The sequence below is a fragment of the Dermochelys coriacea genome, chromosome 12, assembly GCF_009764565.3.
Source record: "Dermochelys coriacea isolate rDerCor1 chromosome 12, rDerCor1.pri.v4, whole genome shotgun sequence".
NCBI lineage: Eukaryota > Metazoa > Chordata > Testudines > Dermochelyidae > Dermochelys > Dermochelys coriacea.
Window position 1 is genome coordinate 7852335 of NC_050079.1, and position 21632 is coordinate 7873966.

A 21632-nucleotide genomic window follows, 5' to 3' on the forward strand; every position below is an offset into this window, starting at 1 on the left:
GAAAAATAAGCAGGGACTGATTGGATTGTTTTTTTTTCATATTTAATTCAATACAAACCTGAATTTTAAAAATTCAGATGAAGCTGCCATGGAATTTCAAGAGGTCCACAGCCTGGAGAGGTCTTGAGCAGCAATTCGATCCAGCCTGCTGCAGAGTACACACACCTTGACTTTAGACAGGTGAGGTTGGAATGTGTGTGTTCAAAGTACAGTGTCTAGCCCTATTGTATATACCGTACTAGGTTTCTAGAATAGGAACAGATTTTTCGCTATCTCTTAGGTTATACTGACACCTCATGGTTTCGAAGGAATGGGGTTTGGTTTCAGCTCTGTGTATATACATGATGTATATATGATTTGCTTTTGTGTACATATGAAGTTTTCTCTTTTGCTGCTAGAACGACCTTGTGTATGAAGAAGGGCAGTGATGGGCATGTGTCTGGAAGTTGGTCTTGCATTCTATAAGTAGCATGCAGTGTTGTTGTAGCCATATAGGTCCCAAAATATTAGCGAGCCATGGTGGGTTTATTGGACTCTGTTGGTGAGATAGACAAGCTTCAAGCGGACACAGAGCTCTTCTTCAGGTTAGTTCAGTCTCACAGTTAGATTTAAGAGAGGGAAGCAGGAGAATCCCTAACACGAACAGATTTCCCCCCCCAGGAACTCTCTGATTGTTTTAAGTTTTTAAACGTTGGCAGTGTTGCCAACTCTTGCAAGTTTAGCCTGAGTCTCACAATATTTGGTGTGTTTCTTAGAAACCCAACTCCTGGAATCATGTGAATCTCTTTTGTTTAAAAAAAAATGGTATGTTTTTAGCTTTCACTGTTGGGGAAAAAAAGATTGAAACTGTGACCCGAGCGCTCCCTTAAAGTTAAAAATCAGAAGGTAAATAAAAACCTCAAAATTATTTAAAAAAAAAAAAACCTTGTGATTTTTGAGCTAATCTCTTGATGTTTGTGGACCTGACTCGTGACCTGTATGACAATACTGCATTTGCTTAATTAGATTGCAAATTCTCTGGGGCAGGGACCATTTACAGTGTGTTTTTAGGGACTGCTCACCATGCACCGTGTTTGTACAGCACTAGCCAAGCACAATGGGACCCCATTCTTGGTTTATCTCTAGCCCAGTGGTTCCCAAACTTTAACAGCCCATGAACCCCTTTCGCTAAATTGTGAAATCTCGTGAACCCCCTCCTAAAAATGAATATTTCCAGGGATTTAAGTTTCAATTTCCTCTGCACTCCGTGGGGTTCCTGCTGCTGGACCCCGTTGACCGCCCTGGTCAACTGAGCTCGGGCTGCAGGTCCCGCTGACCGCTAGGGCTTGGTCTGCCAGCCCCAACTGCCTGGCCCCGCTCTCCCTGGGGCTTGGGCTGCCAGGCCCACGCGGAGCGCTGGAGTTCAGGCAGCCGGCTCCCCTGCTGATGGGGGCAGGGCTCGGGCTGCCAGCCCCAACTGCCCGGCCCTGCTCTCCCTGGGATTCAGGCTGTCTGCCCTGCAACCGGGTCCCACCTGCTGCCTCCAGTGCCTCGGGTCTTCTGGCTGCCATTAATGAAATTTTTCTTGCAAACCCCCTGTAACGTTCTGCGAACCCCAGTTTAGGAACCACTGCTCTAGGTGCTATCGTAATAAACATGATTAATAACAATATTTATGTTCACAATGTTTTGACCCCTATGCAGCTGTTGTGCATTAATGCCTAAGCACCAGAAAGTGAAAATGACTAGAAACAGAACATGAAAGTAAGTCAAACTGTTTCAGAATCCCAGGTGCTCTTATTTATTCAATAATCACACATATGCTCTCAGTAAAATGCATAAAAATTTGTACAACAATGAATGTTTCCAACCAATGAAAGAGGAAAATAAACTGGAGTAGAATCTGACCCTGTCCAAATGTAGAAGTTACAGTGTTATCAATAAAACAGGCAAAGAAATCTGTTTTTACAAGAGCTATAATTTGTTTTTAGAATTTTTGTTTTACTGAGTGGGTGATAAGAGCAGAGAACTTCTGCAATAGCTGTTTTTGAAAGTGACAAAACTATGATCACAATTCAGTGCACAAAGCAGCAAATGCTTGTTTAAAATGCAGGAAGAAGCCTGCTTGACGTTTAGGTTCCCAGCCTGAGTGTCAGATTTTCAGGCTAGAAGAGACCATTAGAATCAGCTAATCTGATTGCCTAAACTTCTGGGAGAGACTGTGTAGGCAGAGAACAATTAATGTGTCCCACACATGTTCTCAGCAACCTGCTGAGGGCAGAACTCAAACTCACAGATGCTTCTTGGGTTCTGTGGCCACAGCAGATCACCTGGAGCCATCCAGTTGCAGTTTGCTGGGCTGGCAGTTAAAAAAATCCTATTTTCACTTGTAAACTAAGCAAATTACATCTGGAAATATGGAAAGGAAATACAACCCAGATCCACCAAAGTACATGCTTAACTTTGAGCGCATGCTCAAATCACACATGCTCAAGTGCATTACTGAATTTGGACCTAAATATGGAAGCTCAGTGGTGACTTTGGGCTCCCCGCCCCATCCCTTTTCAGAGCATAACCACTTTGCAACCAAATGAGTCATTTAAATTAAAAACAAATATGCACCTTGGGAAATTTAACACTGATCTTTCAATAAAAACAATCACTACTAATACTTCATGGAATAGTGGGAACCAGCAGTACATGTGCTCTTCACTTATCAGCACTCATCGCTCATCAATGCCTCTTTTAATAGAACAGAATGCAGTGTCCAATCCAAACCACTGCTGTAAACAAGTCGATAAATAAATCCATTTCAGAGGTTAAATATTTACAACAACATACAAGTCACCCGCATTGCAACGAATGGGTATAAATAAGGTGCTCAGCATGGCTCCAATCCTGCAATTGGATATGCATGGCAGACCCTTTGACTACATGCTCACACAGATCAGATCACAGGATTGGGCCCATGGAGGGATTGCAGCATTTCATCGAAAACCACGCGTGTACCCCTTCACCTCAAAAAGGTTAGTGCAAATTCAAATATAGGGCCCCATTTAGCATTCCAAGCCCAGCAAAACAATGAAAGCAGGATGAAAATAGGGAACATCTTTCTTCTGGCCCCACCCTGAAATACCTCACACACTGTATTCACAATTTTGTTCTACGCCATTTTGCAGCCTCCAGACTTTGCTCATTATGAAACGGCTACTTTCTCATTGAACCTTGATCTTCACGTGATCAAAATGTGAAGATTGATCTTTGTTTGCTTGACAGTAGGCTGATGTTCACACAGTAACGACAGGTTTCAGAGTAGAAGCCGTGTTAGTCTGTATTCACAAAAAGAACAGGAGTACTTGTGGCACCTTAGAGACTACCAAATTTATTAGAGCATAAGCTTTCGTGAGCTACAGCTCACTTCATCGGATGCATTCAGTGGAAAATCTGGCTCTCTCAATCTGTTTCTTCACTTCAGCAAATGGGTATTGTAGTTGTAAGAATGCTTGATAGAGATCTTCTAGGTGTTTGTCTCTGTCTGAGGGGTTGGAGCAAATGCGGTTGTATCGTAGAGCTTGGCTGTAGACAATGGATTGTGTGTCGTGATCTGGGTGAAAGCTGGAGACATGTAGGTAGGAATAGCGGTCAGTAGGTTTCCAGTATAGGGTGGTGTTTATGTGACCATCGCTTATTAGCACTGTAGTGTCCAGGAAGTGGATCTCTTGTGTGGACTGGTCCAGGCTGAGGTTGATGGTGGGACGGAAATTGTTGAAATCATGGTGGAATTCCTCAAGGGCTTCTTTTCCATGGGTCCAGATGATGAAGATGTCATCAATGTAGCGCAAGTAGAGTAGGGGCATTAGGGGACGAGAGCTGAGGAAGCGTTGTTCTAAGTCAGCCATAAAAATGTTGGCACACTGTGGGGCTATGCGGGTACCCATCGCAGTGCCGCTGATTTGAAGGTATACATTGTCCCCAAACGTGAAATAGTTATGGGTGAGGACAAAGTCACAAAGTTCAGCCACCAGGTTAGCCGTGACATTATCGGGGATACTGTTCCTGACAGCATGTAGTCCATCATTGTGTGGAATGTTGGTGTAGAGGGCTTCTACATCCATAGTGGCTAGAATGGTGTTTTCAGGAAGATCACCAATGGATTGTAGTTTCCTCAGGAAGTCAGTGGTGTCTCGAAGATAGCTGGGAGTGCTGGTAACGTAGGGCCTGAGGAGGGAGTCTACATAGCCAGACAATCCTGCTGTCAGGGTGCCAGTGCCTGAGATGATGGGGTGTCTAGGATTTCCGGATTTATGGATCTTGGGTAGCAGATAGAATACCCCAGGTCGTGGTTCCAGGGGTGTGTCTGTGCAGATTTGTTCTTGTGCTTTTTTAGGGAGTGTGCAAAATCAAACCAAAATCCCAAGTGGTCCCCAGTTTGTTGTGACTATTTTGCCCAGCCTTAGAAATGATACTGGTCTGAGGGAAGCATACATCATATTCAAACAACACATGGGAGAGTATTTGCAATAGGGTGTCAGGTTCTAGCTCCCTACACTGAGATGCAGAGTCCTTCTGACTCACCCTGGTACCAGTGTTATGGTCCTGTATAAAGATACAGAGTTATCCTTCTGACTCACCCCGATTGCCAGACCCAGTGGATCTTATTGGCTTCAACCCAGGCGTATAAACTATTAAATCTCTCTTTGAGGTAGAAGGGAACTAAGGCCAGGAACAGAGAGGGCTTGCAGGGAATAACCTTAGAACAACCAAACTCAGGAGGAAGCTGAGTTTGCGGTTTATATAATAGTTATTTGAGTTAAAAATAAAGAAAACCCATGTGTTCTGAAAGCAGGGCAAGAACGCCACATGCTTGCAGTGTTTATTTTTAGAATTCTGCTTTTTCAGTTTCTTTCAGCTCCTCTTCAGTGCAATTCCCCAGGGTAACAGTAACCTGCCCTACCAAATCAGCTCTTACTCATTTGCTGTTCTTCCTTTATCAAAAGAATGAGAAATGCAATCTTGCATCTTGCTTCGTAAGACTTTCTTCAATGTTCTTGGGTACCGGATTGCTCCAAAGCCTAAAATGACATTGCATGATTATCTGTGGTTAGAAATATCCCCAGATAACCTTCCTCCTTCCTGCTGGGGTGCAGTTCATAACTGTTTGCCCCTAATCCACAGGGGCTGATTGGAGAGGGAGACCTGGACCACTGGCACACACGCTCAGTGGTGAGAGGGGCCTGGGTGTAGCACAGCTTTAGAGGCAGAGCTGCAGCTGGCGTTGGGGAGCACAGAGGCTTGCGACCTGCCAGCTGGGGTGGGATGAGTTGTCTGTCTTGGGGGAGAGATTTCGGATTCAAAAGACAAGGGTTCATTGTGGTATCAGAAGTGGAAGAGCTGATCTAATAAACCCACAGAAAAATATTCCAAAATGTAATGAGAGGGAGAAATCTGGGATGCGGTCATTCCTAGGTGTAGCAGGGAACAGCAAGTGATGCAGGAGTGCTCAGCATGATACAGCAGCAAAATAGACCAATGCCGTTTGGATCAGCTTGTGCAAAGACATCACCTCACAAGACAGGGAGGGGGCCATCTCTCTCTCTCTCTCTAGCTCTGCTGTGGCTGCACTTGGAATATTGTTCTGGGGTCCCCGTTACCAGGCGGATATTGTCATATTGGAGGGAATTCCAAGAACAGCCACAAGAATGATCACAGGGCTGGAGGGACTAGGAAAGATGTTAAATGGAGTTCAATACGTAGAGCTTGGCTAAGCAATGACTCAATTTGGGAGAAACAAAGGAGTCTCCAAGCATGGGAAAGATGTAGTCACCAAGAGCGAAGATGGATTGTTTGTGGGAGAACACAAGGGAGTACAACCAGGTGTAACAAGATGTAGAAAAATGGAAGGGGAAATGCAATACCAGGATAAGCTTGCTGACAGTGAGATGTATGAAGCTGTCTAATAGCTCCCCAAGGGGAGTGGTGGGAGTCCCATGGAAAACCAGAGCAATAGAAAATGCACAATCAGGAGCAATCTCACACTGGGCAAAAGGATGGGCTAGATGAGACCTATGCGGTGGTGTTGTAGCTGTCTCGGTCCCAGGATATTAGAGATAAGGTGGGTGAGGTAATATCTTTTACTGAACCGACTTCTGTTGGTGAGAGAGACAAGCTTTTGAGCCACACAGAGCTCTTCTTCAGGTCTAGCCCAGCAGAAGTTGGTGCAATAAAAGATATTACCTCACCCACCACGTCTCTCTAGATGGGAACTACAAAGTCTTTCCATCACTTCTTGCTATGACTGTTTCTGAGAAGGGCGAGCTCCTCTGTGGGAAAGAGTCTGTCTGGGAAGCCCACAATGTTTTTAGGTCTGGGCCCAATTCAGTGTCCTAATCTGCTCCAGCGAACCCAATGCTGATTGGTCAGTGGGGCGCCATCACCCTTACAAAAATGCTACTGCCCCAAACCCCTGGCGCCACCTGAGATGCGTGCTCACCGTATGACTTGAATTCCACAACACTTGGCGAGCTCCTCCGCTAGCTTTTTGGCACCCTGGGCTGCAATGCGGTTTTTGTCCAGACTTTGAGAAATGGGAAAAGAATGCGAAAATGGTTTTCAGAACAGGCTAGAAAAAGACCGGCTAAGCTTCTGCTATGTACCGCAGCCTGCAATGCTCTGCAACAAAGGTCAGGATCAGAAGTTCTCCTTCCTCCTTTCTCTGTTTGCAAAAGCGAAGTGCACTGCGGCTGTTCACCATGGCCTCAGATTTGCTAGCATGGACCCATGCAGTTATGCAGAACCTCCGTGGATCCCACTCCAGGATCAGTGCCAAGGATTGTCAGGAAGGAACGTTGCAAACACGGCATTCTTGCTAGTGCCTGCGGGCTTGTCTTCACTGCAGCAGTTGGCTCAAGTGAAGTACACTCTGTTTTGAAGTGTGGTGGCTCTCGCTGGAGTTACTGGACTCGAACTAGTCTATCCTGAGTAGTAGTGACCACATATCAAAACATTGGGAGTTACACAGAGCGACTGGATTACCAGCACCCAGTGAGTAGATTAGCTGCTGATAAATGGCACTGTTGCATCTCCACTGCATCGCTAGCTTAAAGCACCACTTGACTCGGGCTAGAGATTTTTGTGTGTGGATGGAAGTTGAGTTCGGGGTAACACTCGAGCTATACCTCGAGCTAACTGTGCTGTGAAGACAACCCCTGAGTCACAGCCAGTGAAACTAAGCATGTAACAGCCTTAGAAACTGACACATCTAGCTGAAAAACCTCAAGAAAATTCCTTATTGAGCCAAATCCTCTCTCTCTCTCTTGCCTTTCATGGTAACTTTGAATCTCACCTAGTAGTCAACTGATATTTCTTTAGTGAATATAATTGCATGTTTACTTGCAGTGCATTATTGAGCTATTAGATGTCTCTCTGCACTGTGTAGAGTTCCAGGCATGGTTCGGTCCCTGGTAAACAAAGCAGACTAAGCAAGCACTCAAGCTGTGTGGAGGCCTGTTTTCTTGTGTCTACAGTTCATAGCTATTTCCTTTAACAAATGTCTCCTATTTAAGAAGGTCTATGATGCCATATATGGAAATTCCCCTGGGGAAATACTTGATATTGCCATGTCACACTCACTCTAGTATCCTCAGCCTTGCCATTCTCGGGAGAACCGTGGCCAGCTCCAGGGCACCTTCATCACCAAGGCTGTTCCACGACAATCTAAATAAAACCAGAAACATCAGCTGGTTGGTCACCTGAGGCAAAGGAAAGTGTAAGCCCTCGAGATACAGCAGCTGCGTTTTGGTGCATCACATCCCATCACATACTAGCACAATGATTTTGGAGACCCAAAGTTATGCAGTGAACCATGAGATTTTAGCAAGGGAAAAAGTTTATTTTGCTCCCACCCTATGGGGAAACTTTCCCCTGTCACAGCCTAAGGAAGCTTTATTTTCCCCTTGCTTTCTACTCTTCCCCTTGAGGAACTACCTCATGGCCGCAATATCTTTCTATGCAAGAACAGAACTGAGTGGGATGCTGCTCATTCTGCGGGCCTGCTGACCCAGGGAGTGAGAGACTAAGAAATCAAGACTCGAGTCTCCTGTACATCAGCTCAGAACATTACAACGAGGCAGCTCCTTGCTCTGTTCATGGTGTGAAACTGTCACAGCAGGCTGCAGCTAATGGGGCCCACAAGAGCACCTGTTAAATTCTCCTGCCTGCCCTTTAATCTGAGCCTTGTATAACAGGATTTCATTTGACCTTTCAGAGGACGAGAGGTTTTGCTTTCTGGTTTGCTACTGAGGGAGTTTTTGTCCTGACTTGAAGGGGAGAGGCTCGGACTCCAGCTGTCAGCACCCGCTGAGCAGGGGGACGTTCCAAATGGTGCAGTGGTGAGGGCCTATGAAAATGGGGGGCTGCCGGTTTGTTGCAGTAACTGCAACTGTTAGTCAACATCATAGCGTTTTTAGAATTGCTGCAGGTTTCCACACCGCCAGCCCTTGGATGCTGCCATCTGCGGCACAGACTAGCTCTTCTGCAACCGGCTCCATGCACCTTGCCGCAATGCAGAGGCACTGTTTCTAGCCTGGCGGTTCACCTTGGTGGCAGGGAGCTCAGGGAGCCGGCTGCAGAGAGGCTGGTTCCTGCCTCTGGCAGCAGCATCCAAGGGCTGGCAGCGCTGAAATGAGCCAACGACAGCTCGGCGTGGCAGGAAGCTGCAGCGCTTGCGGGGGCAGAGAGGGGCTGGATATGCCACGGCTGCCTCTGGGGCAGGGGTGCCCAGTCCACGTGCCCCTGCCTGCTCCGGGTTGCAATGGCAATTCCCTCCTGGGGTGAGAGGAAATAGGGCTGGCTCTGGGGCAGAATTGTGGCTTTGGAGTGATTACAACATGAATTATAAAACAGGGACATTTTGCAGGACCGGGGCCTTATATTGTAACAATTTGCTGGCCATTTAGGGAACTCACAAGTGTCGCTCTGTTGCACCCCATGGCCACAAAGCTTCCCAGTGACAGAAGGATTAGAACTCAGGACTGCCTGCTCCAAAACCAGAAACCAATAATACCACAGCTAAAGGAGTTTCCTTACCCACTAGCAGTATAGGAGCTGTGACACATAGCTGAGCAATTCTGATTCCAACCAATGGAAGGCAGTAACAGGCATACACGCTAACCAGTTCAATACATATAACCTAAGTGATTGTGAATGTAGAAAGTCAGCTGCAAGCGCCTGCTAGACTGTTAGGAAATTTGAAGTTGTCGTAATGTACACTGTGCAAAGTAGATGTAAAATGCTCCCGTTCTGATCTGGTAGCTTTTCATACCCACTTTACAATGGGACAGGGCAGCAGAGAATCAGGACCAGTAACCTGCTTCTCTTGCTCTCAAACAAGATGCCCTGATGCCGACAGTAAGGGGTGTACATTAAAGAGGAAGGTTTGGGTTTCATTTCCACTGACCTGCAATTTCCATTCAGGTTTCAATAAGATACTGTGATCAGGGGCAGCAGGATTGTAGAAATTTTGGTGGTGCCCAGAACCCCCAGGACTCCCCCACCCACACCTGCCTAAGGCTCTGGGAGGGAGTTTGGGGTTCAGGCAATTGGGGTGCACAAGGGGGTGGGGATGCAGGCTCTGAGAGGGAGCTTGGGTGCAGGAGGTGTGAGGTGTCGGGCTCCAGGAGGGAGTTTGGTGGTGGATGGGGTCTGGGGTGCAGGCTCTGGGCTGGAGTTTGGGTGCAGGCTCTGGGCTGGGGATTGCAGGCTCTGGAAGGGAATTTGGGTGCAGAAGGGGTGAGAGGTCAGGCGCTGGGAATGACTTTGGGTGCTGGGTGCAGGCTCTGGGCAGAGGGGGGTGCAGGAGGGAGTGGGTATGCAGGCTCTGGGAGGGAGTTTGGGGACAAAAGTAGGTGCAGGGGATGGGTGGGAGTGCAAGAGGGAGTTGGGGGAGGGGGTGCGGGGTGCAGGATGGGGTGAGGGGTGCAGGCTCTGGGAGGGAGTTTGGGGGCGAGAGGGGGTGCAGGAGGAAATTTAGGGGCTAAAGGGGGTGTTTGCAGAGGGGGTGTGGGTGCAAGCTCTGGAAGTGGTGGGGGGGGGAGTTCGATGCTTACCTGGGGCACTCCCTCCGGCAGCGGCTCCTAGGCGGGGCAGGCTGGGGGGGGGGGGGGGGGTCTCCTCATGCTGCTGTCTCCAGGCCCCGCCCCTGCAGCTTCCCATTGGCCGCAGGGGCGTTTGTGGGCGGGGGCAGCGGCACAACCCCCTCACGCGGGCTGCAAGGGCCTGCCGGCAGCCACGTGGAGCGGGCTGTTTTAAGTCGCCAGGGGGCAGCAGGTGGGGTGGGGCAGGAAACTTTGCTGGAGCCGGGCCCCGGGGCAAGAATATTCCTGGTGCCCGGGCACCATGGGCCCATAGAACTCGCCACCCGTGACCGTGACAGCAAGGCAGGAATGAACGTGCACCGTACCCAAAGACAGGCAGGTGCTCAGGAGTGTGCAATGGATATTCGGGCCCCGAGGCGATCTGTGTATACCCACGCCCTGGACTCACATGATCTCTTCAATGACAGGACAGCGACTGAAGCCCAGGGCAAGATGTTTGGAAACGCCGTCGCTGATTCCACAGAATTTCAGTCTGAAGGGAAGCAGGATTTGGAAATACAAATGGAATCGCTGCCCCCCCCCCATGGCCGGCAGGCAGTTAGTTTATCGCAGGGAAGGTCGGGGTCTGCAATCGCCCCTGGGGAACGTCCCCTCCGCGTTTTACAGCCCACGGCAGCGCGTCTCCCACCCCGGCGCTGCAGACTCCGGCTCGTGCTGCTAACAGCTGTGCAGACACTGCGGTGAGGGCTGTGAAACCCACCCCACCCCACGGCTTCGGAGCCCGAACGCCAGCCCCACTGAGTGTCCACAGCTGTGTTCAGCGTTGTAGCGTGAGCCCGAGTCTGTAGACCTGGGCTCTGAGACACACCCGTAAAGGCCCCACCCTTTGGGTCTGATCGAGGCAGGGGAAGTGCCTGTATATGCCCCCCCACCCCCGCCCATCAATCCGAGGCCCTGCCTGAGGCCAATTCTCCCCGCCCTGTGTAAATTGGAGCAGCCACAGATCACACCCCTGGGCCAGATCCTGAGCTGGCGTCAAGGGGCATAGTTCCACTGAAGTCAACACCAGCAGAGAATCAAGTCCCCCTGGCTGGGTCACCACTACAATCTTGTCCTGAGAACCACAGCTCCACTGTGCCTAACGCAATTCAACTTACTCAATCTTCCTGAGCCGGGTGAACCGTGGAAGCCCCTCTGACAGGGTGCGGAGGGCGCCTTCCCCAAAACCATTCTCTGACAAACTGCAAGGACAATCAGAATGCACTGAATGGTTGTAAGGAGCTGTGATCAGAGAAGAGACACTGGGCTGCTAACACTGGCAAAAAGCAACCCTGTTCCTTAACAAACAGCAGTGCTGAGGAGAGGACGGATGGTCAGCGGCTAGCTTGGGGCTCAGGAACCCCAGGTTCAAGTCCTGGCTCTGTCACAGACTTCCTGTGTGACCTTGAGCAAATCACTTAACCTCCCTGTGCCGCAGTTCCCCATCTGTACAATGGGCACAACAGCACTTCCCTGCCTCACAGAGTGCTGTACGGGTAAATGCATTAAAGACTGAGAGATGGGCCATGTCAGTCCCTAGGAGAGAGAGACGTTGCTTTGTAAAACACACCCTGGATCAATGGTTCACTCTACCCACTTGTTTGCAGTGGGAGAGAATAAGTCAAAGGACCGTCTCTAACTGGTCTCTCTGGGGCTGAACCGGGGGGGGGGGGTTATCTCAACCCTTTGGAAGTGTGAAGACATTGCTGACAGCTTGAAGTGTACCCTGGGGCAGAAGGCAAGTGCATTCTCACACTTACCAGCAGGTGGCACTCTGCTGTCATTTACCTTGAAGAGGTTGCTGACGAATAAGCAAGTGAACAGCATCAGGACAATTTAATTTGATGTCCCTGTCAGGTTTATTTTGGAAAATTATTTACTTCAGATGTAAAGAGTCGTGATCTAGAGGTTACAGAAGGTTCTTTATACTGAAAGAAAGCATCCCAAAGCATTTTCCATTTGCTGTCTGATTATTTTGGGTGTTACCTCCTGTCACACACGGCATCCCACATTTGGGCCTAGGCTGGCTGGCAGATGGTGATGCTAAGGGAGGAATATCCTGATACCAGTGTCGCAAAGAGGGAATATGCAGGGAAGGTCTCCCTGGACACTCTCTGTAACTCAGTTCATGAAGCAGGATTGATCTAAAGGCTCTGTGCATTGCACAGGGGCTTTAAACTCCAGGCCTCAGTGAAAGCAAGTGGAGTTTTGCCATTGATTTCAATGGGGCCAGGATTTCATCCTACATAGTTGTAAATTCTACAAGTTCTACACGTAACTGCATACTATTGTTTGTACACTTAGTTTTACATGGAAGCCAATATATAATCCAGAGAGACAGGCAGAGGTACACCAAGTCCTATTTCTTAAAACATCCCTATTAACTCCCAACCGCACCCACCTTATCTCTTCTAGCTGCTGGCATTCAACCAGGCCTTTGGCCAGCGGCATTCCTCCAAGTGAACCAATGTTATTGGACTGCAGACTGGTGAGAGAAGAAATTCAGACACAAACTTTTCCGAATAAAACTGTAACAACTCCTTTGATATGCGACTTCCTGTCAAAGAAACAGCTGCTTTTCTGGAACTGACACCCAGGATTCAAACGGAATCACTATCTTTGACATTTGCACCCTTCTTTATGAGACCTTGAGAACAGTGACAAACCAGTGATTGGAATGTGGCTAGCCATTTGTACTCTAACTAGCCACCCCAATGTACCCTTGTTCACCTCCATGCATCTGGAGGGTGAAATCTTGACCCCACTAAAGTCAAAACAAAACTCCCAGTTGATTTAAACAGGGCTAGAATTTCACACATAACCTCCCCTTGCTCATTCACAAAGCAGCTGTAGTTAAACAGAGAGATTTAGCTCTGCATGAATAAACAATGGACAAAGATCCTCCCAGTCACCATAAGAAGCAATGACCCCAGGAAATTAAAAGCCGCATGGCACAGCCTATTTGACCTATACCCATGGAATGGGGGAGTTTGGTCTAAAATAGTAGACAGAGAAATTAGGGTCGTTTAACTGTTTTGCTGCTGGGGCACAGCAGGGCAATGTTCTATTAATTAGAGGTTTGGCAAGACTTCCACGTGAGGGTTAAAAACTTAGCACTGCTCAGAGACAAATAAGAGGTGACAAATTAATGAAGGGCCAGATGGATGTGCCTATTTACCCTCTCATCATATGAGAACAAGGGGACACCCATTAGCATTAAAATGTAACATATTCAGAACTGATTAAAGGTCGTCTTTTATACATTTCCTAACTAACCTGTGGAACTGATTGCCACAAGATATTACCGAGGCCAAAAGCTTAGTGGGAATGAGGAAAAGATTTTATGATGGAATGACACTACTGTCAAGACATATGGCAATAAATAGTAATCAAACTATGTTAGGAAGCAGGTAGGTAATGAAACCTGGTCTTGGCAAGTCTTTGTTCACTTCATGCATTTTAGATTTGTTTAACCATGTCACCGATTCATTGTTCTCCTGCTTCCATGTTCAGTCTCTTTTTTATCAGTCCCAGTATTTCCAGGGTGCCCTGCCTCTTGGAATGTGAGTACAGAAGGGGAAGCAAGCACTTACTGAAGGATCTTCAAGTGGCCCATGCTAGGCAGAGAGAGGGAGAGTCTCGCTGCTGTCTTGTCTCCGACATGGTTCCTAGCTAATCTGAAAACAATATGAAACGTTATTTATGATGAACTAACAGGCCTAATTCCTCACTCCCACCCATGTCCTTGTATCTCCTGTTAATGTTAAGAGGAGCTGCACATACTGAGGGTAGAACATAAATGTCCTTACTTAACCCTTTGGAGACTGAATATACTTAGACACGGAAATAATAGTTATGCTTCATAATCCAGGCATTAAACAGTCAATTAAAGCATGGTGTAATTACCCTGTGGTTATACTTCCTGATACCGCTGTGATTACCACTAACTCATACAACCAGTAGGTTAATTAAATAATTCAAATCCTTGTTATTTCCCCTTTATCGACATAGAGATTAGGCCCCATTCCTTCAATCCAGACTGCAGGGTAGAAACTCAGTCAGGATCTTCAGCAATACAGAACAGCCCTCTGCTAGTTGAGCTAAAGGAGAAACTCCATCAGCTCCCAGTAGTAGTAGGCTGCTTTCCTCTATGTGCAATAGCCACTAGATGGGGATGTGACACTGGTGTGTTATGTCACCAGTACCCATGTGGCGTCCTGTTAACTCAACTGACTCACATGCACAGTGAGCTGACTGCACTGTATGACTGGAGCCTTATGCTGTATTTATATTTTTTGATGCATGAGCCTAGTCCAATATCCTACAGTCTGGAGGCTAACTGGGTGGGTTATACATTTTAACTGCAACAGAAATAATTTTCCCCACTCTGGTTAAAGATTTTTATTATTTCATAGGATATTGACACCTCTCTTCTGCAAACGAATAGGGAGTTAGATGAACAGTAATAAATTCAGCGATGGTCCTCGGCTAACAAAGTCTCAAATCATCCCCAATCCCCATTTTTAATATAGTAATAATTATACAGCTTTCATATTTATTTCATAGGTAACACATCAGGCAGATGTGTGGCACACTCTAGGCCCTGTGTTTCTGAAATCCTAGCTATTATTCTATGTAAGGCACAGGCTCGGGCTCCACTCCATTAACAAAGTCTGTACAGCCCATTGATTCCACTGGGAAGAACAGATGTGAAACCTCAGAACTTTGTACCAGCCAGTGTGAATGTGGGACTCACAGTAACTCCTCGACATGCCTGCAGTGAGCCAGAGCCTCCACGAGCGTCTCCCCTCCAGCTGGGCCAATACTGTTCGACGACAGGCTAAAATATACATGGAAATAGGCAGAGTCTGTCAATGGCTAAAAGGAGCCAGGATATACCAGATACAAATTAAGCCGTGGCATGAATGGCGCTTTTGCTGCAGATTGTTTCGTGGCTGAGTGACATGACAGGGAGCACAGAGCATCATAATAACAAGCTACCACTGAAGCAGGCCCAGAGATGCCAATCCAAAGCTTGGCAAGAGACACACAGGTCTCTCCATCAAATAGCTTGGCAAAGAAAGGCTTTCTAATGCATTAGGTTAGACCATCAGAGAGGATGTTACCTTGGCATGACTGACCCCGAGGACCACAATTGCTTCACATGGCAATAAGTGATGTGGCAGGCCGAGTTGTAGGAGAGAGATCTTTATTAAGCATTCTGAGTGGGCAGTGTTACAGGCCAAGGCATTGCAATTTATATGCAAGCAACCTGGCCCCAGCTTATCTTGCCAAGCCCCTGGTATCACACTGAACTAGAGCTACCCGACTCCTCCTTCTCCAGTCCCACTTATTATATTGCATTCCTGATGGCTGGTGAGCACTAGCATGGGGAGCCTATGGCTGCTTTTTCTCTTAGCCGGTATCCCTTTCATGGCCTAAGATTCGGGGCAAATTTCCTTACCAGCTGAAACTGGCCAGAAAGAAATGTCTCCATTTTACCCCCACTTTTGTTAGGAAATAAATGTAGTGGCGATGGGACGTGGTGCTTTGAAAGCCCTAGAGGCTGAGACCCTCCATGTAGCTACAGAACAGGTAATGCACAGGATAGGGAAGTGTACAACATCCCATCAGGCCAACACACCAGGGCATTCATTCCCTGTGGCATATTCAACTGTTGGCCTCTAGGTCTCCAATAACGGGAGAGACTTGTGCTGCTTTTTGCTACGCGGATACTTGTCCGCTAAAAAATGTAATTGAGATTACTGCACGACCAGAACATGGCAGCAACTTTCAATCACAAAGATCCTGATCCAAAGCCAATTGCAGTCGATGTGGGAGCCTTCCCAGTAATGTTTATGCAGGTCAAATAAAATCAGACATGAACATTCCCCCCAACCTTGGCTCTAACTCTAATTAATCCCATTATTCAACCCAAAATATAAAGCGACTCACTTGACTATCTTTAGATTTTGCATTTCCGGCAGGAGCTTGGCTATTTTTTCCAGACCAACATGTTCGATCTTGTTATGACTTAAACTTTAAAGGGAAAAAAAAGCCACATTATGAAAGAAAATGCCAAGTTGCCCACTGAGCGCAATGTCTTGTTTAATCGCTCTGATCTGTTGGAGGGAACCAAAATCATTTCACTATTCACAGCTGAATGAACTTCAAAAGTCAACAAAGTGTTTGTTCTTACTGCATCTTGCGTTAGAAAAGAGACCAAGCTTGGTTGCAATGAAGAAAACTAACCAAAAACAAGGGCTGCAGATTGGATCTAGATTGAAACTTTTCTAGATCTTGGGAGTGCTGGGACCAGTTCTCAGAGACAGTTACAATACACAGCCTCTGATCCAAATTTTGACAGAGGGTATTCAAACTTGGAGTTTCGGTTGAACCCATTATATGCCATTACATGTGCCAGCTGCTGAGCTCGGATCAGACCAAAACTTGCTCAGATTTTGCACCTGAAGTTTTGGTTTGATCCTATCTCTAATTCAAGTAGCCCAGATATTGAGCATTAGCAACCTCTGTAAAACTTGCTTCTTTCATATAACTGCACCTAAGAACATCCCCTGGCTTGAGCTCTATGATCCATCCCCATCATTAGCAGAGAGATTACAAGAAAGGAGGAACCCACTTGATTTCTTCCATATGAGGAGCATTCTTCAGAGCTTCTGCCAGGTGGGAGCAGCCTTCATTACCAATACTGTTATTGTTCAAGCTGGAGAGAATATTCCACACATTAGGCTGTTACTCAGTTCATGGCTTTATAGATAGAGGATGAAATTCACCTCTGTGCAGAGTGGCAGTGCAAGGTTTATGGGCCATCAGAGTTCCACTTAAGTCTTCAGAACAGGGATATAAATGGAATGCAAGTGGTGCATTGGTGTTGGAATTCAAAAAGAAAAAATAAATCTATGCACTGCATCGCCCTGCTTGAAAAAAACATGCTATCATCAGTCTCTGAAACAGCTGCATGTATCCACAGTCACCACTGAACAGTATACTTAACAGTGAAATGATCAACTCCATGGTCTCCTGGAACACAACTGTAATGCTATCGCTACTGGAGATTCTGATGGCTGTGCTAGTGAAAGACTCCTCTGTGCTCCCGCAAAGCAGGAAATTACCATCTTGGCCACATGTTTGTCTATTAACTGGACTTACACGGGAGTTTTTGTGGGCTCACTGGATGCATGTGAATTTTTACGGGTGCATCTGTTTTGCTCAGCTTTGCAAATCTGCCCCTGAATGTTTCCTCTTCTCAGTGTATTTGCTGCGAGGAGGAGGATGGACACTTTTGAAAATTTTAAATATTTTTTAAAATGCTGCTTCTTCATTACTTAGTCAATAAAAGTAGGGACTACCGAAAATAGCAGAGTAATGGGGCAAATACTGCAGCTGCTGATAGCATCCCTGCAGAATTGTAGAACAGTCCATCACCTTTTTGCTAAGATAGTTATCTCTTTATGTTTGTATTTATCTGACCCCCTCACTGTATTATCCCAGGATAGACTGGTGGCAGAGTCTTGTTAGGCTCAAAGCAATGTTTGGCAGCATGGGAAGGATTCAGACTGCAGTACCCGAGTGACTCAGACATTAACAAACTTATCCTCAGAACAAACCTGTGAAATAGGGATGGGATTATTACCCCTATTGCATAGAGGTGAAACTGAGGCACAGACCTGCTCAAGGTCACACAGGAGTGTGGCGGAACTGGAAAAATGAACCTCCATCTCCTGAGACCCCAACCAGTGCCATGTACACAGGCCCGTGCTGCAATGATAGCAGGCCTGTCTACAAGGAGGTCAGACATACTCACAATGGAAAGGTTTCAGAGTAGCAGCCGTGTTAGTCTGTATTCGCAAAAAGAAGGTGCCACAAGTACTCCTTTTCTTTTCACAATGGAAACTTTCCTTCTTGATTCTAGCACAGTGCACAGAACATACGCAGATTCCTGAGGACTAAATCTGCTCTCCAGAGACTACGCAGTAGCTAAGCTGGGCATCTCTGTGGGAAGCTCAGGGAATGAATCACAAAAGTTCCTTCTCTCACTAGTGTGTGTATGGCCCAGCTAACACTACAGGACGTGAAGGCCTGCACAGACATACTTACAGGAGTCTTTTCAGTAAAGGCATTTTGTGAAGTCCTGGCACCAGCATGAGAATGGCCGTGTCATCAAGTCTCAGGGAGCAGAGGCTAAGAGGCAAATGGACACAGGAATGAGTGTGCACAGATCTAAATGAATAGTTCACACACTGTGACCAGTCTGCTAGGCAGGAGCTGTCAAAGCAATGGGAGGCTGAAGGAGGCTAGCGTTAGCTCTCGATGGAAGCCATGTCATTATGTTGATCCGGCATGGTTAGGAAAGGGAAGCCTCTTAACTGTTGTGTAAACGTTTTGCAGCTCTGTATCCTGCAGAGCGTGGGGCTGCTGAGGAGACTGCAATGGGAAATACTCTTTTCTGGAGTTACAAAGACCCTATCCCCCTGAAGTCAATGGGAATTTTGCCATTGACTTCAATGGGCGTGGGATGAGGCCAAAGGTGCATAAAATACATCCACAGCATGAGAGGCAAGTTCTTCATTTCCTTTCAGCTGAAACTGACCCCAGAAGACATGGAGAAAAGAAGAGCTGCCTCTCTGAGACCTCAAGCAATTACAAAGGCTGAGTATTGCAGGGTCATTATTAACAGAGACGGGTAGAAATGTTTCTGACGTAAGAATTCTTCATTTTTGCTTCAAAACCAAAGATACCACGAAAGCATTTTGAGATTCCCTCACCTGCCAATACATTCACTTCTCAATGGAAATTTATGATGAGAAAGTTTATTGCTCATCAACAGGTTGTTTTGTCTGGTTGGTTGTTCTTTGCATTCCCAGTTTTGACTGGACAGCTTAGTCCCATGGTGGGATCCCACCTCCCTTCCCTCCCCCGGCCCAAAATGAAAATGTTCATTTTAGGATATTACCAATTTTTAAAGCAAATAAAAATTTGATAATGGAAAAATAACAGAGCTCCTTATATCAGGGATCACATAGCTTTTGTAACAGGTGGTTACTATTTTGGGAATTTGAACAAAATAAATACACTGATAATGATTAAAGGTTGGCCAATCACAACTAGGTCTCTTTTGCAGGTAACAAATCCAGGTTATAAATATGATTTATTGATACTTGTATGGAAAGTTAATGTATGTTAATAACAATAAAATTTTAAAAAACCCACTGAGATTTCCAATAACTGCTAGAACATCTTCTTTTAAATTGCACATCCTGTTATTTCATTGATGGTCACAACACTAGGGTTTATGTCTGATTGTGTGACATGGATGTCAGAAAATCCATGTATTAAGTGTAGAAAAATGAATATAAGCAACAGTGAATTATCAAAAATAAAACAAAAATCTGTGGAAAATTAGGAAAATAAAATAAGTCAGTCCTTTTAAAAACCATCTGAAATAAAATGTTTTAGAAATTCTTTAAATTTTCTTTTACCTGCTCTCATTATAAAAGGTATTGATTTTTCAATGTTCTTTACAAGAACCAGATAAAACAGGCAGGCTCAAGACACTAACAATTCTGCAACATTTAGCCTGTAAGATCTTTGGGCCAAGGATGTTGTTTTCTAAGGGTGATGCCTCTACAGTGATATGAATGATAAAATAATTTACTTTCCAATCTTTAGGTTGGAACACTCATGACTAGAGCTGAGCAAAATTCTTTGCAATAGTTTATTCCTCAAAAAATGTAGTTTGGAGTCGACTGAACTATTTATGAATTTGGGTTAAATTTGGCAAAGAGTTTTAGTTAGAAAAAGTCAAAACTTTTCATTTCTACTTTTTCAAAAGGAAACATTCTGACTTTTCATTTCAAAACATGTTTCATTTAGAAATTTAGCTAGATTTATTTTAAAAAACAAAACCAAAAAAGGATAAATACACCCAAAAACAAAATTAAAAAAAAAATTGACAAATTAGTTTCAGGTCAAAGATGTTTTGTTTGACCAGAAACAATTTTTTTCTGGATTTTTCAGTTCAGTCACAGAACCAAAAACTCAGTTCTTCTCTTGGCATTTCTCAGGACCATTGTGTCTTGGTCTAGTGCGAGATCTTGGTCTGGGTGCCTTCCTATGGCAGGCACTCCAAAACAGGAGGAGTCAGAAGTGTACCATGGGTGGTTGTACAGCAACACGCAAAAGTGCTTCTGTAAATGCCCTCCCCTGCCACTAGAAGGTGCTACCTTCCTAGATGTGGTGTATCTTCTAACACTGCAATGTGGTTCCTGAGATTACTCCTTTCTGCCGTGGGACATGGGTGTGCACACACACTGCAGAGGTACTGAAGACACCAAATCACTTGGCTTTTACACAGAACTCTGCTCTCCCTGCCCTAATCACACATTACTAATCCTGTGCTGCCCATCCTTAGTTGCAAATACTAAGAAATTCATACTTCTCCCCCAGCTGATGTCTACCAGCCATCTGTGTGGTTACACGCCTCCATGACACACAGCTTGTAAGTAACTGCAGTTTAATCATAAAATATAGACTGGCCTAACAGGGTCTAGGACAATAAACTTACTTAAGCTCTTCAATAGCATGGCATTGCTGCAACCTTGCAACCAGGTGTCCCATTCCGCTTGGCGTAACACTGCTGGACATCAGCCTGAAAAACCAATAACAGCACCGAATTACAATGACTCACATTCAGGCAGTCCAACAAGATAGGAGATATAGGAATCACTTCCCTCACCACTGACGTGCAGCTGCTTCTGGGGTGGAATGCAGAAGTTTTTTATCAGCATAAAACACAACCGGGAAGTTGGGAAGTGTTAACACAAATTGGTACCCACATACTAAAATGCTAAGAGCCTGATATTTCCAAATAGAACCATAGAGGGGAAATTAGATCACCAGAATGTAGTTAGTATTTGGCCAGAGTCCCAGGGCTGGTACTCGTACTTTTGCAAAAAATCCCAAAGGGTCTTTAGAAAGCATACATGGACATGGGATCTTGGCTTTGTACCCAAACATTACAGTTCTGCATTAATTTCTCCCCGTTAATCTTGAATCTTTTCAGAATTGGGGGTCTGCATAAAAGTAAGGACCCCTCAGGGCAAAGCTTTTGGAACGCGAGGAGCCAAAACACATGAGAAGAGTAAGTTTTTGTGATTTCCAGCTCCATTTTACAGACCCAAGAGAACTGGATAGTCCAAAATGTTGGGTGCTGATCTGTACTGACTCGGACTCTCTGCAGGTTTTGCCAACAGCAACAGAGAATGAGTCCCAAAAGATTGTATTGTGCAAAGATACAGTCTATGGGCCTGATTCTCATTTAGCTAAGGCCACTTTACACCACTCTGGGAGTATAAAGGGGCCTTAAAGTGAGAATAGATTATATTTATACCCTTAAGCCCCTTTTATATGACAGGAGCAGAATAAAATGGCCACAATGTACATGAGAATCAGGCCCTCTGTCTTTATATGTTTTTACTTAAAGGAAGGGGGCAGGAAGTGGTA

The 21632-nt window shown here is 45.8% G+C and overlaps 1 protein-coding gene across 19 annotated transcripts in view; it reads right to left on the minus strand.

The window, feature by feature from the left end:
• Nucleotides 1–1756: 1756 nt before the first annotated feature.
• The window catches only part of NLRC5 (NLR family CARD domain containing 5), a 91925-nt gene continuing 72049 nt past the window's right edge, over nt 1757–21632 (minus strand). For 10 of the 19 annotated variants that reach the window (XM_043495218.1, XM_043495220.1, XM_038368033.2 and 7 more), the window contains 12 exons: nt 20695–20778; nt 18228–18311; nt 16750–16833; nt 16065–16148; nt 14866–14949; nt 13703–13786; nt 12511–12594; nt 11228–11311; nt 10519–10602; nt 7609–7692; nt 6470–6553; nt 1757–5051 (listed from right to left, as the gene is read on the minus strand). In XM_043495218.1, the coding sequence (XP_043351153.1) occupies nt 4970–5051; nt 6470–6553; nt 7609–7692; nt 10519–10602; nt 11228–11311; nt 12511–12594; nt 13703–13786; nt 14866–14949; nt 16065–16148; nt 16750–16833; nt 18228–18311; nt 20695–20778 (1006 nt within the window). In that variant the 3' untranslated portion in view covers nt 1757–4969. Of the gene's footprint in view, nt 5052–6469; nt 6554–7608; nt 7693–10518; nt 10603–11227; nt 11352–12506; nt 12595–13702; nt 13787–14865; nt 14950–16064; nt 16149–16749; nt 16834–18227; nt 18312–20694; nt 20779–21632 lie in introns of those variants that run through there. The other 9 variants (XM_043495217.1, XM_043495216.1, XM_043495222.1 and 6 more) reach the window with 6 other exon arrangements.